This window comes from Pecten maximus, chromosome 14, assembly GCF_902652985.1.
Source record: "Pecten maximus chromosome 14, xPecMax1.1, whole genome shotgun sequence".
Taxonomy (NCBI): Eukaryota; Metazoa; Mollusca; class Bivalvia; order Pectinida; family Pectinidae; genus Pecten; species Pecten maximus.
The window spans coordinates 21,648,130-21,667,044 of NC_047028.1; the positions used below are offsets into that span (position 1 = coordinate 21,648,130).

General features: G+C 36.5%; 1 protein-coding gene across 2 annotated transcripts in view; it reads left to right on the forward strand.

Moving 5' to 3' along the window:
* The first annotated feature begins 189 nt into the window (after window positions 1–189).
* The window catches only part of LOC117342725 (GRIP and coiled-coil domain-containing protein 2-like), a 29,942-nt gene continuing 11,216 nt past the window's right edge, over window positions 190–18,915 (forward strand). The window contains exons 1-18 of one of the 2 annotated variants that reach the window (XM_033904944.1): window positions 190–277; window positions 2,708–2,764; window positions 3,195–3,279; window positions 3,865–3,944; window positions 4,570–4,674; window positions 5,472–5,555; window positions 5,876–5,980; window positions 6,661–6,840; window positions 8,502–11,063; window positions 11,106–12,035; window positions 12,622–12,741; window positions 13,036–13,134; window positions 13,490–13,678; window positions 14,383–14,490; window positions 15,049–15,174; window positions 16,031–16,193; window positions 17,790–17,890; window positions 18,482–18,559. In XM_033904944.1, coding sequence (XP_033760835.1) covers window positions 272–277; window positions 2,708–2,764; window positions 3,195–3,279; window positions 3,865–3,944; window positions 4,570–4,674; window positions 5,472–5,555; window positions 5,876–5,980; window positions 6,661–6,840; window positions 8,502–11,063; window positions 11,106–12,035; window positions 12,622–12,741; window positions 13,036–13,134; window positions 13,490–13,678; window positions 14,383–14,490; window positions 15,049–15,174; window positions 16,031–16,193; window positions 17,790–17,890; window positions 18,482–18,559 — 5,178 coding nt within the window. In that variant the 5' untranslated portion in view covers window positions 190–271. Of the gene's footprint in view, window positions 278–2,707; window positions 2,765–3,194; window positions 3,280–3,864; window positions 3,945–4,569; window positions 4,675–5,471; window positions 5,556–5,875; window positions 5,981–6,660; window positions 6,841–8,501; window positions 12,036–12,621; window positions 12,742–13,035; window positions 13,135–13,489; window positions 13,679–14,382; window positions 14,491–15,048; window positions 15,175–16,030; window positions 16,194–17,789; window positions 17,891–18,481; window positions 18,560–18,915 lie in introns of both variants that reach the window. The other variant, XM_033904943.1, reaches the window with a different exon arrangement.

Below are 18,915 nucleotides of genomic sequence, written 5' to 3' on the forward strand. Positions count from 1 at the left end.
TTTTAAAATCGTCTTAAAATTGAAAAGTAACGGTGTTAAGTACGATATTTATCCAAAATGGTATTTAAATATTTTTGAAATAAAAACATTTCGTCTTCATCGCACACAGATTTCTTTAATCTATATAACACAAATTTCCGGAAATATTATCCGTTACCGTTTTTAATTTTGTAAATGATTCCACGTTAACTTCCGTAATGAAAGGCGTCTAAACAGTAACCGATGTAGGGATTAATTTAATAACAAACGATCCTTACGAACACAAGTCACGATGGCTGTAAGTGATATTTTTGTAGTATTTCAAAGTTGTATCGTAAAGCGTCCATAATATAGTCACTTAAATTAATATGTCGTCTGTAATGTAGAAATACATAGACATACATGTCAGCTGTCGTCTGGTCGTTACATCCTCCTGTCAGATGTTCATGTTGTACTAAGACATCCCTTAATTTCTAACTAATTTAGAAGTCAATTGATCTTTTCTCAGAAACCTGAAGGGTCAAATCATAGTCAAAATAGATTTGTTCCTTCAAACCCAAAGGTCAAATATATCTCGCTTCAGAGAAACAGAAAAACATACTCTCAGTGGTTTGGTTTAGTATTGTTTAACATCCTATCAACAGCTAAGGTCATTTTAGGACGGTCTCCCCTGTGTGCGACTGCGAGATGCATGCGTGTCTGGGAAGCTGGTGTATGTTTTTGGTTGTCTCCATGTGATAGTGCATATCAGATGCCGACGTTAAAGTACAGTCTACTATAATATAATTTTAGGCATGGCCTATGTGAGAGCGCAGCAATCCCGGTGCCCATGGAATTCGAGAAACAAGCACACATAATCTAGTGTACTAGAATAGTAAATCCCACATTACAAAATGAATATATTGCCAACAGATCTATACACTGGTTTGTAATAAAGTATATATGCTATATCAACAAGAATTATGATTTAGATAACTTACTACAAAAACTAATCGTAGAATAAGTCTTAAAATAGACTGATTAAGCGATGACAAGGTGACGGGACAGCAGATCTTGCAGATGAGCAGCAGACGACAACAAAAAAATTCGGAAGTCCTCTTTATTTTATGTGCTATATTTGGTAAACTTGTATGCAACTCAAACGGACCGGAGCTGCACTCGTAAAACACCGGAAATATTTTCGTTGAAAATTATACCGTTACGTTTTGAATATAAAAAATTAAGAACTTGTTCGTGATAAATTTTATTAACTAATTCTAACTAGTGTGAAGTCAAACATTTGCATATTTTTTAAATCTTGATATTTTGTAATCTCCCGAGAATGTGACTTTGAATACAATCTTGCGCAACACTGGATCTTGTCGTGACTTCCTGTTTCCTGTTACTGAGAAAGTTTTTGAACTCTAAGTATATTGGGGAAAAGGGGGGGTTTCCGAGACATCTCTACCATTAAGTTCGCTATGCGAACGGGCTTTGCTCGTTCGAGCTGCGCTCTCTATAATTCCTCACAAAAGAATACTTCTGAAGACACCCTGCAGGACACTTCACCAGTCGTCATACTCCCAAAAGTGCTGAGCGCTAAGCAAGAGAAGCAACTACCATTTTTCTATGCTCTGGTATGTCTCAACCAGGAGACCGAACCCTAAAAGCCTGCTTCACAGAGGCCAAAAGTGAGGCAGTGTCAAGGGAGACATTAGGAAGAATTATAAAGTCCCTAAAAAGGAAAAGGAAAGATACGATTCCATATTAAGTCACCCCTTACGATCATGCAATGGGGGCAGCAGGTACGATTCTTACGCCCTACCAGTGTACCTGCAGGGCAGTACTCTTAAGGGTCTACCAGGAGCCCTGATGAGCTTAGATATTTTGCAAAGTTGTATCATTTTCTGATACAGCTATGGTAACAGGTCCCTGTCTTATACTAGTACTGTCATCCATGACTTTCATTAACCTACATGTAATTTATAGCGGAAAAGCGTAGTAGTCAAAAGTGACAAATGCCTTTCTCCAATGACCTATCCCCAGGTGGCAACAACAAATTTAAACACTGATATGCTGTTTGCAAAGCATTTGTATTTTAACAGGGTTGGATAGATAGTGACCAGGTACATTATTTGTAGCTCATAAGATAGATAGAGCATCCGTTTTTGAGATAGCCCTATACCATGTTTTTAAATTTGTGGCAATATATACTGTGACTAGTCTGTTTCATATTGAGTTTTGTTGGCAAAGTTAAGATGTTCAGGATTAAAAACCCAATTTGGCATCAGTGCATTTTACCTTCTCATGTTACAGTGATGCTTTGAAATTTCCCCCGTTTAGGTCTATGAGTGTATGATTCCTGAACCTTGCATTTGGTTTTAGATAGAAATATATTCATTCCCAATTTAAATCTTATCAAAGTTGTCGAAGATTCAGTATTTTATTGCATGACCCAATCTGAGGAGCTGATACCTGTCAGCCCTCCCTATTTTAACCTGATTCTTACACAAACTTATTTTATTAATAATAAGACATCTTTTAGTATCCATCATATTAATTCCAAAATCCTAATTAGTCCATCAGAAACAATCTAAAATATATGGTTTTAAGATATCAGTTTGTCAGTATGAGGCCAAGCTGTATTAATGTACATGTCAAAGTCTTGTAAGTTTGAACAAATTCCAGAAAGTTGGAAAGCATTGACTGTATTAATGTTAGTGTATCTATTGTTCTTATTTTCCAACAGGACTCACCATCAGATGGTGATGGAGGAGCACAGGGGAAGAGCCCGGCCTCATCCAAGGTAAATATAAAAAACCTGTCGCAAGGTTTACAGGGGAAAGGTTTAGCCTCATACAGGTAAATATTGTCACAAGGTTTACACAGGAAAGGTTCAGCCTCATCCAAGGTAAATATTGTCACATGGTTACAGGGGAAAGGTCCGGTCTCATACAAGGTTAATATTTTCAAAGGTTTTCACAGGAAGAGTCCAACCCCATCCAAGGTAAATATTGTCATTGGATCTACAGGAACTGATCCCAACGTCATTTAAGTGCCATATTGCTGAGTAGGGTCAACATAAATAGGAAGGAAACCTAGAAGTCATGTTGTGTAGTTGTTAAATTTTACAGAGATAAAGTTTTGTTGTTGCCAGAGCCAAAGCATTTATCTTTGAGGGAGAAGGCACAAATTTCAGCAAAAAAATGAGTGAAATATGCTTAATTTCTTCACAGCTGGACCAATTATCAAGGGAGGATCTGACAAAATTTGTCAAGAAGCAGATGTTGATGCTGCAGAAAAGTAGAGGCAAGATCGATGGTGAATATTAAAAGCAATATGAACATTACAAAAAATATTAATATCTACATTATGGAAAAAGTACAGAAATATCCACATCACAGATAATATCATTACAGAGGAACATATTAGATAGGTTATATGAACATTATTATTGAAAAACCTATAAATTTCCTTGGTAACTTTTAGAAGTTATAAGTCAAATACTTGTGAAACCAGGGGTCTGTAAGTTTTTCTTCCATCCGTCTTGTATGTATTTACATATATACGTAATGCCAAATTTTGTCAGTGCTCTAGCGACTTCATTCCTTGAGGGATTTATCAAACTTCACACAATGATAAAGGACCATAATGTCTTGGACAAGTTCAAGTTTTAGGGTTTTTGAGGTCAAAGTTACTTACTATATTTAGTGGGAGCTGATAGGGAACATGTACTGCTATAGCTATACCCAGTATGCTTGTTATCAGTTATGTTCTTGAGCATATGGACATTAACTTTCAAACAGCAAATTTAGAAATCTTTAAAATTGTTGTAAATTTATCACTTTTTTTTGTAATTATAAATTAAATGTTTCTGAATTGATGCATGGATTTTAATCCAATCAGAGTTGACAAAGAAAATGACTGAAATGGAAGCAAGCAAGTCTTCAAGTGGAGATGATGCTGTGAAGGATAAAAAAATCCAGGTTTGTGTTTCATACTTCAAACCTAGTAACAGATTTAAAACAAATGTTTTGTGTACTCATAAGACAAAATACATTCCCAAGGGATCAAAATGAAAATTAAAAGTACAAGAAGGACAATTCTCAAGGCTCTTTGATGCTTGACCACTTCAAGTAAATAATAATGTAGTAGAATATTACAAATATGGTTATTTTGCTGGAAAGTAAACCATTTAATTTTTGAGATAATCCCTTATTACATAAGGTAACATATTAGATAGTTTATATCAAAAAACATTAAACATCAAACATTTCTTCTCCAACATCAAAAATTGATATTGTAGACTAGCAGAGTAATGGTAGAATAGCTAAAAGTAAAGATTATGATAACCTTTCATACATTTTATATGTAGAGATAATTTTGGAGGCCAGATTTTATCCATATCTTGACTGAAAGTTTCATTAAAATACCTGGTATTCAGTCTGTATTATTTAATATCATGAATAAAGGTAAAATTCCATCCACTTATTTCAAAAGTCTGAAGTTTTACGATGACCTAGATGACCCAGAATTATCCCTTCTCTGAAATGATATAGATAATTTAACAGGTTATTATTTGTAATTAGTTTCAACTTTGTGTACCAACAGGAGTTAGAGGGGGAGCTGGAGACATTGGAGCAAGAAAAGGCGGACATGTTGTCAGCTTATCAGGCTGTCCAACAGGCCCAGGAACTGTCCATCTCTAAGTTTGAGGTAAACTATAGAAAACTATGTATAACATAGCCAAACCGGGACGATAGCCAAACCAGGATTAAAACCTCTGAATTCTAAATTCCTTATTAATGACAAACACATTTAAAGTCCTGTTACAACAAATACTGTTGATAATCATCCTTCCACAATGAAAAGGATTAATAGAATCTGACTTAGATCTGTTCTTTTGACAGGGATATCTCAACCCTTGCATGAGGGTTGAGATATCCTTGTTCGTGGAACAGACCCATGTTTGATTATTTTTCTCACCTACTTGCAAGCAAATGTGAGTTTTTATGAAATTCATCATCGCGCCATCTACAATGTTCCTTGGAATGTGTAAAATTGATGACGTCATCATTTATGACATGGTTACTCTGACATAAAATGATGACCTTACGTTATTGTGAGCAGCATGCCAGCTTTCCCAATTTACCCCCCTGTTTGAGATCAATTTATCTTTTCCCTAGCAATTGCAGGATAACCCATTGGAGTATGTAAGAAAAGCCATTCTGTGATTCGGTCACGCTTCATCATTCTTTCAGATTTTATAAATATTAGTTAAGTGTGAGAATACCATGAGAATGATAGGCATTTATTAAAAAGTAAACAAATGAGATATCTGCTCTTAATTTTTAAGCATATGTTATAAAATAAACCTTGTTAGGATCTTTCTGATGAATTTTTTTCCAATCTCAGAGGTACTGGGCTTTAGATAACTGTTTGATACTTTAAGTCTTACCGAGGAATAGACATTTGTAAGGGTAAATCCCATTGAAATTTCCTGTATATTCCAGGACATGAGTACCCAATGTAAAGATTTCCAGGAAGAAAAACAGAGATTGGAGACTGAATTGTCATCTGTACAGAAAATCAGGAAGGTATTGATTTCTAAAAAAAATAAAGGAATATAGCAATGATAAACTTTGTGTCAGAATTAAACAGATAATGATGTGAATATAATATTGTTGTGTTATTGAGCAAAGCATGTATTTTCGCTAACTTACAGATTGGTGACCATGCCGAAAATCATTGAGTGAGGTATAATTTTTGGAAGAATTTTAGTCGAGAAGCTGCAAACACGCAACATATTTACAGATAGACAGACAGACAGAATAATGATTATAATAACTTTACTGATATTAAAATGCAAACACTGACATGTAAAGAAAAGTGAACCATAATGCTTAATGTGTTTAAGGAACTCACTGAGCAGGTTGAGTGTATGACTATGAAGGATGAAACACTGAGCTCTTCACTTCAGTTCATGCAGCAGGAGCAGGACAAGCTGTCAGAGGAAAATAAGGTAAGAGGCAGGAAATGATGGTGTGGCAGGAAAAGTGGGTGTGGCAGAAAATGTTGGTGTGTCTGTAATTGTGGTAGAAATGTGGGTCTGGCTGTAATTGTGGGTGTGGCAGGAAATGTGAATGTGGCAGTAAGTGGTGTAGAATTGTGGGTGTGGCAGGAAATGTGGGTGTGGCCGTAATTGTGGGTGTGGCTGTAATTGTGGGTGTGGCAGGAAATGTGAATGTGCCAGTAAGTGTGGTAGAATTGTGGGTGTGGCAGGAAATGTGGGTGTGGCTGTAATTGTGGGTGTGGCAGGAAAAGTGTGACTGGAAATCAGGATGTGACAGGGAATGTGAATGTGGCAGGAAAAGTTGAGGTGGCTGGAAATGTCAATGTGGCATTAAATGTGGGTGTGGCAGGAAGGGAGATCATTAATAGGTCTGGAGAATTTATTTTGACTTGCATGATGGATTACCACATTTATAAGCCCCTCCCATGGTATAAAAGTTAGGTATCACATTGTGAGGAAGGCATATTTATGAACCAATTTAATCTTACTATAATTTTAAATGATGATTCTGAAAAAAATCAAGAAGGGGAATTCAGTTATTTGTGGACAGGGGCTTAATTACCCAAAAATGCAGTAACTTTTCTTTTCATAACATAAAACTATCAATTATTAATTATGTTATTTAACAGAATTTGCGAGCTCAGGCAGATGTGCTTACTGATGCCCGCGATAAAGTGATGCAGAAGCTGAAGCAGATGAAGAAACTGCAGGAGACTCAGGGGAATGAGAGTCAGGGCCAGGTGGAGCAGCTGTCCGTCCAGGTGTCAGAGTTACAGACACAGCTCTCACAGGCTAACGAGGAGCTACAGGTAATTAGGAGTCTATAGTGTATTTTAGTATAAAGTCTCAGATTACCTCCAAAAAGGTCAGGTAGTATCTTTGTTTAGGTGTTGTAGTCATAGACTAGGTAGTGTACATTCCAAATATATCTTAAAGATGCTATATCACCAACAGCGTATACAGTGCATTCAGCTTAATTGGGTTGCCTATTTGCGGGGACTTTTTACCCGATTAACCGACTTATGCAATAAGCCGAAATGCACGTCGCCATCTTAGATTTGGTCCATAATGGTTAAGACTTGGGTCGATTTTGGATGAAAATATTTGCGTTATTATTGTTAATAAATGGTGTTTTTTGTTTGTGCTTTTACTGATGTCAGATTACTTTAACTAATTGTATAAAAATACATGTATTAAAATAATAAAACCTTAAAGATTGTTTCTTATTCGCGACACAGTACAATCGTAGCACCTCAAATCGGGGGTCATACATCCCTGTTTCATCCACGTGTTCCTAATTTGACATACCATCTAAGGACTCGCCGACAATTACAGCTTAAATCATTTATGTTTATCATAGAGACATTCTTATGTTCGCTATGAAGTTTAAAATATTCCATATTATATTCAATTGCCAAAGCACAGAGATGGAGAAACCGAGTTTATTTACGTTGTTTCCTGTGGTATAAATTTATACGAACTTGACACTGGCAGTCACTGATAAAACAACACAAAATCCAATGTAATGTTTTTTATTAACCAGTTCTTATCCTTACCTGAAGAGGAATTATAAGCTAACGTCGGGCGTCTGTCCTTTTACTGCTCGCTACTGTTTTTTTTAATAACTCACCTGTGTACCGGTGTCGTCACATTTCCCCGTGGCGAACCCTTCACTTTGGATTCGCCACATACAGTAAGCGGTGATATCAATCGATCTGTAGCAATGTCAGACCCAGGTCAAAACCTATTGTTTTGGTTTCTACTTCGAAGATTTTACATCCCAGAAGTAAAAGTTTAATTGTCTAGTAGCTTAATTATGCTTTTAAACCCCCATTACGTTGGCCTGCTGCTGACTCTAAAAATAACATTTAATTTTACCCACAATTCTTAATCGACTTCCTGTTGGGGAAAAACCCCACGAGGCAGAATTAACAACAACACAGTTCTGAACATGACAAAACCCCGACATAACATTATCGTTTTAGGTAATATTTTACTGTTTTTTGACATTTTAACCATCTAAATTACCCTATTTGTTGATAAATGTCTAAAACTTAAAGAAATACGTGATGAATTTCGTGTATACTAGTTCTCACAAAAATGCATGAAATGGCACTACTGTATAGAAATATGTCTAATTAACACCAACAAAAAACAATCACTTTTAAATCTGAAAGTAATACAAAATGTTTGGTTTTCAATTGATTATTTATTTACTTTAAAAAATAAGATAAAAAGGTTAAATCAAACATTTGGAGGGCGGTAATAGCAAAATGTATGCAACTGTTGGTATTGTATAAAAAGTCTACAACAGTTTTGTATTGAGTTTACCCTGATAACTCTTTGTCAGAGGTGTAGCATCTTTAAAAAGATTAAATCAATTATAGAATATCTTTGTCAGAGGTGTAGCATCTTTAAAAAGATTAAATCAATTATAGAAGATCAGTGCAGATATTTTTTGTCTTTTCAGGCTCGAAATAACATGGTTGGAAACCTTGAAGAAGAAGTTGCTTCACTAAAAGCTATGCTGGAGAAAGACCAATCTTCAGTGAACGAATTAGGGGAGAAGTTGAATGTGAGCAACAAAGAAAAGCAGGTCTTAGAGGAAACCAACTCCAATCTATCAAAAATGTTAGAAGAGGCAATGTCAGCTAAGGAGCAAATAGCGAACTCCTTCCAGGAGGAAATTAATGTGTTAAAACAGAGACGTGAACAAGACCAGGAAAAGCTCCAAGAAAACGAGGATTCCAAAAGTCAAATAGCTGTAACACTTCAGAAAGAGGTAGACGAATTGACACAAAAGTTGAAACAGGAGACAGAGAACCACAAAAAGGATGTGGATGATTTGACTATATCACAGAAGAAATTCCAGGAGGATTTTGCAAGTACAAGTAAAATGATGCAAGACCTGATAGAAGGGAAGGAAAAGATGGTTGAGCAGAAAAAGGAAGTGATGGATGAAAACCAGAGGTTAAAGAGTATGTTGGAGGAAAAAAACAAAATGGCAGAAATTAGTGCTGATGTAACAGACAAGATGAATATCTTGGAGACACAGATGGCTGAGGCTGTCAAAGGACGAACATCAGCAGAGAAAATTTGTGATGAACGAGCACAGAGAATCCAAGAGTTGGAAGGCACATGTGACAGTCTCAAGTCAGACCTTCTGGTGGTTACCAAGGAAATACAGGACAACCGGGTCACTATCCAACAGAATCAACAAGAGAAAGAAAATCATAAGAAAGAACTTATGAAAATGGAGAAGAAAGTTAAAGAGTTATACAGCACTAATGAATCTCTGAAGTCTGCCAAGAAAGAGCAGTCAGCCAAGGGAGGTAAGAAAAGTAATCCCACGGACCAGAAGTTCAAGGCCGTGCTACAACAGAAGGAGGAGTTGGTGTCAGAAGTGAAGCGTTTGAGTGAGGAGCGCGACAGTCTGAATGTTCGTGTGCGCGACCTGGTGGAGGAGCAGGAGATGTTGATGGCTGACATGCAGAAGAAAGAGGAGCAGATGCTGGAATGGGAACACATAATGAACATGTTACAACAGGAAAAGGAACGCATGCTGCACGAACTCAATGTCACTGAGGAGCGTGATCAGAAACTTGTCGCGGAGTTAGATACAATAAGGTGCACAATGTCCGAGATACTTGGAATAGAAACAGACCCAGCAGATGATGTGTTTAATGAGGATGAAGATGATTCTGTGATGATGGCCATGGATAAAATCAAAGGACTTGTCACCCAGGTTGTAACCAGAACTGAAGATCTCAAGTCTGAGTTAGACAAAGCTTGTAGTAGTAATGGAGATAACTCAGTCCAACTTCATTCTATCAAACGTGAGCTAGAGGAAGCCAGAAAGGAGAAGGAATCGATAGAATGTGAGAAAGAGTCACTAGCTGTCATCGTCCAGCTGGCAAAGGAAAAAGAACAGGACTTGTCTTCAGAAAATACTCATTTAAAAGAAGTGAGCGAGACCGGTGATACTGAGATGAGAGAACTGAGGGAAATGTGTTTAAGTTTAAAGCAACAGCTAGATGAAGGAGAAGAGGTGAAAGGCAAAATGGCTGGCCAGGTCAAGGAGACAGAGGAGAAGTTGAAGGAGCGACAGGCATATACAGAGGAACTGGAGAATAAAATCTTAGATATGTCTAATGCCCTGGCGGAATCGAGGAAGAAACATGAACAATTTATTGCCAAGATGGAAACAGATGGGGCATCAACCACAGAAACGCTTCAGCAAGAAATAAAAAACCTTCAAGAAAACATCCAGGTTCTGGAAGGAGAGTTAGAGACTGTCAAAGCTAATCACCAATCAGCGGTCACAGAGGCTGCAAACTTGGCACAACAGGCCGAGGAAAAGACTCTTCATTTAACAACGATGACAGATAAAGTCAATAGTGTTGAATTAGAGCTTAAAAACCTTAATGAGGAAAAACAAAAATTAGTCGAGGAACACAGGGAATTGATGGTAGAAAAAGAAACTCTGTTAACAGGACTAAATGAAAAATATCAACAACTTGAAAACGAATCCCAGAGTATAAAAGAAGAAAAAGACAGAGTTTTAGTGGAGAATCAAACATTACAAGAACAGGTTGTTGATTACAAATCCAAGTGTTTAAATCTGGAGGATAACCTCACACAAGTACAAAGTTCATCGGAAGAAAAAGCAGAGAATTTGTCATCTCATACAATAGTGCTTCAGGATCAGATCAGTAATCTCCAGGAAGAAAAGGACCAGTATTCAGCCACCTTACAGGAGAGGGAGAACCAGTTAGAGCAAATCCAGACTTCACTGGATGAGAAAATGAAGGAAATCGACCTCCTCGAGAGACAATCACAAAGTAAGACAGAGGAATACCAAGATGTGTTGATGGAATTAGACAAAATGAAAGTTACCATTGAAGCCAGGCAACAAGAAAACTCTGATTTAAAGGCAAAACTATTGGAAGTAACACAGCAGAGTGAAGTGACGGCTCAGCATGAACAGGATATCAGGGCCTTACAGGAGGAAAATGACACGGTGAAAGAACAGGTGAAGAAGTTTCAGGAGGAAAATGACACGGTGAAAGAACAGGTGAAGAAATTACAGGAGGAATATAGGTTAATGGTAGAGAAGAATAATTCACAGCAGGAGGAATCGCAACAGGAGATTGTCAATAAACAATCGGAAATTAAAGACTTGATGGAACGTGTGTCTGTGTTAACGGAGGAACTCGGTGAAGAAAATGTACAAAAGGAAAGAATAATGAAAGATTTCAAAGATAAATGTGATGAAGAATCTCATCTTAAAGCTACAATAGAGAAACTTGAAAGTAATTTACAGTCATTGGCAGGTGAAAAAGACACTGTTTCTAAGACTTTGGAATCTGTAAAGGCAGAAGCTGAGGATTTAAAAGGTGAAAAAGACAAGTTAAACATTGAGTATGAAGCTCTGAAGGGCAGATTGTCCAGTTTAGAAGATGGAGCAACAGGGTCGGAGAAACAGTTAGCTGATTTGACCGGTCAAGTAGAAAAATTAAAGGCCGAGAAAGATGCTGCTAATGCGAAAATGTCATCTCTACAAGATTCACATGATATCCTTTCTGAAAAATTATCCACTTCTGAAACTGAAGTTAATAAACTAAAGGAAGATAAACAAAGTTTAAATGAGACAATTAAAGAACTTGAAGTTAAGGTAAAGCATTTACAAGAATTAGAAAGTGAAATTGAAAATTTGAATAAGCAATGTATTGAATATGAGAGAGTTATTCATGTGAAGAATGAAGAGAAACAAACACTAGATGCCACTCTGGCAGAAACAAACGAAAAGCTGGCCAAGTATGTGGCTGATTATGAGGAGCTGAAAAACACACATGTAGAATTAGTGGAGAGCAACGACAGAATGAAAGTAGAACATGTAGGGTTAGCAGAGAGCCAGGAGAAACTGAAAGTAGAACAAGTGGAGCTGGTATCACAGGTACAAAAATTCACTCAGCTGGAGGAGGAGAGCAAACAGAAATCTAGTGTAAGTTTTACTTCCTAATTTAAAGAGTTCCCATGCATGTTAGTCACTTCAATTCATCCTCTACATGTATGTCAATTGAAAAAAATGCTGACTTTTTTCATAGAAGTTTTTAACTTTTGCTACACATAAATTTCCCAATTTCTGCCAGTTAGCAATTTCCTAAAATGGCTAGGAAAAATACTGTATCATAAAATATACTAAATGCATTGTATTTCATTTATATTATAATGAATCCTGTGCCCATGTACAGTTTTAATGAAGGTTGAAAATTATAAATATAACCCACATTTTAACTTCACTGTTGAGGTTATTACAGTTAATATTCTATTAACATTCTGTTACGTGCCTAGAAGATTTTGCTTTCAGGATATTTTATTTTTTTGATGGTAGAATAAAACTGCAAAAATCAGAACCCTTGAAAGTAAAATAGATGGAAAAAATAGAATTTCTGAACAAAAAAGTTCAGATAAAAATGATATTAAACTATAAAGAAAAAGAACCATGGAGTATATATATGTACTTATGACTGAGCTACTACAGAGAGTTAAATATAAGTGGGTTTTCAGTTCATGTTTTACCTCTTTAGGATTCAAGTGCTGAGGTGGAGAAGCTGAAAAAGAGCCTGAAGGAGAAGGAAGGTGTGTGTAGCAAGCTCAAGGCAGTGGCTGTCAAGTGTAAGAAAGAGCTTGCTGAAGCCAACAAGAAGGTAAAACTTGGTCACAGCGTCCATGATGCATCTAATTTGAGTATATTCAGTTTTATTATATTTTGTGTTTTGGTTGTTTCATGACTATGTAGTCAACATAAGATCTTGATGTCAAAATATGTATGGGGTAGTCACAGCTTTTCCATTCCGTCTTTGAATTGATAGAACAAACTGTTTCACACTACACACCATCAATATTGTAATGATATCTTACATACAAAAAGAAAATCACCCAAAATCTAACATTAACAAAAAAATTGATGATTTTTGTATCTTGGTGAAAACTCTAAACAGCTGGAGGGAATGAAACAGATTAGATCTGACCTTGAGCAGAAGTTGGAGGTCATAGAACAGTCAAAGAAGTCAGACTCCATAGTGGCAGAGAGCTATCAGGTACATGTATGATTTTGTGTAAAGTTTTTTTTTTTGTTTATAACCCAAAATCAAATTATAAAGTATCAATTGTTAGCAGTACATGAATACATCCGGAAACAAACAGATAGTTTTAGTTTTAGAAAATCTTAATTTGATTAATATTCAATAATTACCTTCTCAATAGTCTTATGAAGACAACTATTCTTTTGAGTGGATAAAAGATGAATGTTCACAAGCATAAACATTCATATATAGACTGTATGCATATTTCTTTGTGAAATCATTATTATGTGAATTAGTATTTCAAGAACAATAAAACATTCTGTTGAAAAGGTCTGTATTAAGATTTAAGTTACACGTACTTTCACAACAGACTCTGCAGCTACAACACACAAAGTTGTCCCAGGAATTAGATACTCACAAAAAAGCAGCTGACCAGTACAAACATGACCTTGAGCATACCATACAGGACTCCTCAGAGGTCAAACAGAAACTGGCCAACACAAAGGAGGAAAAGGACAGGATAAATAATGAAAAGGATAAACTGGCCACACAGATTAAGGTAAACTAATGTCTAAAACATTATCACATGTTATATCAGTGGTCAAATGCAGGGTCAAGGATGATAGAGGTTAGTGATTCAACTTAGGGTCAAGTGCTCTATCAGAGGTCAGTGATAGAACACAGTCATCTGTTACTGTGTATCAGAGGTCAGAGGTCAAACACTGGCTCAAGTACTCTGAGGTCAGACACTGAGTTAAGTGCTCGATCAAAGATCAGTGGTCAAACACAGGGCCAATTGTTTTATTGGAGAGGTCAGAGGTCAAACACAGGGTCAAGTGTTTTATCAGAGGTCAATGGTTAAACACCTGGTTAAGTGTAATGTCAGAAGTCACGTGTCGAACTCAGAATTAAGTTTTATATAAAAGGTGAGGGTCAAATCTGGTGTGATGTTAGAGAACAAGAGGCATATTAGAATTTAGAGGTGACGAGTCAAACACAGCAAGGATATGTGTAATCTGAGTATCATTTGGTTAGACCTTTGTGAATGTGGCCATGATAATTTTGTTTCAGTTTTTGAGACCAAGAATGAAATATTCAACTGATTTGTACAAGCACTATTGAGTTATGAGAACATATAAATATTGCTATCATTATGAAATGATATCAAAGTTAATTCAACTTTAATATTTATCACTTTTCATTCTTTTGTGATTGCCATTGGTGAATTTGTGATTAATGTTTAAAATGTTATTGTTTTCCCAGGGTTTAGAGTCTTCCATTGCCGAGCTGAAGTCCAAATTATCAGCTGCTGAACAGGAAACTGAGGCAAATAGAATTCAATGTGAGGAAATATCCAAGGAAAAAGTACAGGTATGTTATTTCTATTTTACAAAACAGATCGTCTCCTTTACCTTGTTACGAATGGAATGAAACATTTCTAAGGAAAGTTGCATGGGCGAACAACACAAGTGTGTGCTTTCAAAATAATTTGAAAGCTCCAAACTAGGAAAGATAGGGAGGGGCCACAATATGTCAGTCGGTTAGAGCACAGGCCATGCATTCTCAGGTGAATATCCGAGGTGCATGGTTTCTACCTTTCTACCTGTAGCAGTTCGTGTTTCTCCGGAAGCTGAGAAACGGGCCGGTCTGTGCTGTCATAGCTATGTCCTTGGGCAAGATAATTTACCCTAATTGCGCTAGCTGTTAATAGGGCATTAACACGAGATAACAAACACAAAAGAAAGTAGGCATGAATATTTATGTTATACAGTAGCTTATTCCTTCGAATGTAATATAGTTAGCAAGTTTCCATGTTCCTTCCTTTAGCAGGGGCTTTGTAAAAATAAGTATCCTTATTATTATTATACCCTTATACTGTACTAGAATTTTGTACATTTTATGTGTGACATAAAATGATACTTTTTTTAGTTACAAACCAAACTGGCTGACCAGGACGAAAAGTCAAAGGTAGACCTGGAAAAACAGAAATCCATTGTCACAGGGCTCCAGGGTCAGATACAGACGATGCAGAATCACCTAGAGCAGGCGAAACAGGTAATTAGCTAGGTCATGCTACAGGTGTTATGGGTAGGTCTTACTAAAGGATTTACAGGTAAATAGATAATACTGCAGGTGTGTTGGGGAGGTCATACTAAAGGATTTACAGGTAAATAGGTCATACTACAGGTGTTATGGGTAGGTCATACTAAAGGATTTACAGGTAAATAGGTCATACTACAGGTGTTATGGGTAGGTCATACTAAAGAATTTACAGGTCAATATGTCATATCGCAGGTGTTATGGGTAAATGAGTCCTAGCACAAAGGTTACAGGTAAATAGGTCATACCACAGGTGTTACAGGTAAACAGCTCATACCACAGGTGTTTCGGGTAAAATGGTCATACCACAGGTGTTGTGGGTAAATAGGTCATACCACAGTGTTACAGGTAAATACATTATTCCACAAAGTACATTTTGGTCAGTTTACCTCTTTGGGAAAAGGATAATTGAAATAAATTTGACAGATTTAGCACAATACAGAGTTATAAAGACCAGCCACTATACAATGTGCTTTATCATATTTATACAAGTTTCTGCAAATCTTTGCCTATTGGGATTTAATCATTTGTATCAATATTAGTCAGTTGTGTTCAACTTAAGCAATTCCTTGACTATTTTGGTAAACTTGGATCATGATAAACATAGACATATGGAAAACTGAAGCCTAACCTAAGGTTTGATTATTGGCAGTAACGTTTTTATGCTTCATAACTTTTCAATACACAAAAATCATGTAGCAAGACCTATTTTTCTGGTATTTTTCGTTTTGTATCATGGCCATTTTATAGCGTCAAAGCAGGAAAGACAAGACTTATAATTGTGTGGAATTCTTCTTTTCTTTGATAACAGGAAGCAAATCAGAGTAACATGATGGATCTGGAGATAGCAGATTACGAGCGGTCAGTCCAGGCATTAAATATGCAGTTGACAGAGAAAGACACTGCTATAGGAGAGCTGAAGGTGGAGATAGAGAGAAAGGAGGAGAGAGTCAAGTCTCTACAAGAACAGATAGGTAAATTGTCTTGAACAAATATAGAGAAAAAAAAAAGAGGAGTCACATCTCTTTTAAGATAGACTTTTCTTGCACACCAGGATTTAATTGTCAGTTTTACTTTCACTATCACCTTCCTTGAGGTCATAATGAGAACAAATCCATCCAGATTACCTGGTACACCAGGATTTAATTGTCGGTTTTACTTTCACTATCACCTTCCTTGAGGTCATAATGAGAACAAATCCATCCAGATACAAAGTACCTGGTATACCAGGATTTAATTGTCAGTTTTACTTTCACTATCACCTTCCTTGAGGTCATAATGAGAACAAATCCATCCAGATACAAAATACCTGGTATACCAGGATTTAATTGTCAGTTTTACTTTCACTATCACCTTCCTTGAGGTCATAATGAGAACAAATCCATCCAGATACAAAGTACCTGGTATACAGGGAACAACCAACCAATTGAAAAAATATATTTTTGAAACAGCCCCTGTGTATAGAACGTTGAGCCAAGAATAAAATGTCTGGCAGCCACTGATTGGCCAGTATGTTATGAAGTGAGAAAATAGATATGTAGCCTGATAGGTAACTATCAATAAGAAATGTTGATATAAATTTCTTAAGTCCGATTGTTTTTTTTCCCAAAAGTTCACGTAATAATAGTAAACAGGTAAACATTTAAGATTTTTGAGAATTTTTACTGTGAAATTCACCTATTTGCAAAATGGCTACCCTGGAGAAAATTTGAGCTGAAGGACCCAACTTTTTTTTTGATTAGGTGTTATATCAGACCCTAAACTTTTGTTATAAACCATAATCGTCATATTCAATTCAAGAATTTGAATGAAATAATCCAAAACGTTAACACTAAGGTCTATGGGAAAACAATTGGTTGGTTGGTCTCTACAAGGATTTAATTGTCGGTTTTACTTTCACTATCACCTTCCTTGAGGTCATAATGAGAACAAATCCATCCAGATACAAAGTACCTGGTACACCAGGATTTAATTGTCAGTTTTACTTTCACTATCACCTTCCTTGAGGTCATAATGAGAACAAATCCATCCAGATACAAAGTACCTGGTATACAAGGATTTAATTGTCAGTTTTACTTTCACTATCACCTTCCTTGAGGTCATAATGAGAACAAATCCATCCAGATTACCTGGTATACCAGGATTTAATTGTCAGTTTTACTTTCAATATCACCTTCCTTGAGGTCATAATGAGAACAAATCCATCCAGATTACCTGGTATACCAGGATTTAATCGTTGCCTTGTCATCATCATCTGCTTTGATGTAACAGAACATACCAATCCAGATCAAAGGTACCTGGTGTCCATGTCTCCTCTACTGTAAATATGATTGTTTTCGCGATCGATCTACTTTCGCTTGTAGTTCAAGATTACGCAAATTGATATCAAAATAATATGCGTGGGGGAAATTTTCACAAACAAAAGGAGTCTGCTTAATTAGCGTAAATTTCCCCCTCGCATAAATTTCAACGTTTACAGTATATAATACTTACATTATGAAATAAAATTAATTAACAGGCATTTAGTTCCATTAAAGATAACATTGTGAGATGTATTTGTGTTTCTACAGAGGCTGTTGATGAACAAAGAAACCAGTCAGAAGAGAGAGGCAACAAATTCAAACAGATGCTGGTCAAAACTAAAAAGGAGCTTGCTGATGCTAAGAAATGGGTAGGTGAATGAAAGAAGCCTTGACCATGACTGAAGGAAGAAATTGATCTGTGAAATGTGATGTGATGTATATCTTTGACCTGGATTTCTAAAATGATATGTAGAGTGAATTGGAAATATTACATGATTTGGAACAATACAATGTGGTACAGAAATGGATGTTTGATCACTGTATATTATACTGATCTATACAATGAAAATATTGTACATTAAAATTTTGTATTACAATACTACAGCTTTAGGTGTACACCACTATCTCATAGAAGGCTTTTTGAATGCAGTCCATCTTCTCTTAAACAGTTTTTGATTCCACTGTTTCATGGAAATGTAGACTCTTTCTCAATTATCTTTTGAAAGTTCCCCTTGAGACTGACATGAATAGTTAGATCGAATATTTGATAAACTTATGTCAGAAATGTTTTCTTTTCCTTTTTACACATTAATGACATAATCACTTGGAACAGAGCTACTATTTTCCTCTTTCCTCAGAGATATATTGTAGCTGTACTTAAGCATATGTTACTATGTGAACCAGATATACCAGAGTTGTACTTCCACTCTTTCTATGACCTTTGTTTATTTCTTCATCAGGAAACAGAACAGCGATCCTCAGATGCTCACCTTCGAGGCGAGATGGAGCATCTAAACCAACAGTTGGAGGAAAACAAGGTGAGCTGTTTGTAGTGGTGTTCCCATACTTGTTTATTTGCTAGTTTTATCTCCCCATGAACAGCATGCGTCATTTTGAGGCGGCTCTTGTAGTAGTTGGTGACTACCTCAACTGAATAACATATGGTAGCCTGTCTCATACCATCCAGAGCAATACGGGTAAAGTGTCCTGTCCAAGGACACAACCATGACAACACAGACGGGCCCATTTTTCAGCTTCCCAAGAAACACAGACTGACACGGTAGGGAGTGACAAACAACACGTCAGTGTCTTCACCTGAGATCACTTGGCTTGGCACTTTGACCGACTGAGCTAACATCCCCCCCTCTCTCCATGATTACACTCCAAAGACTTA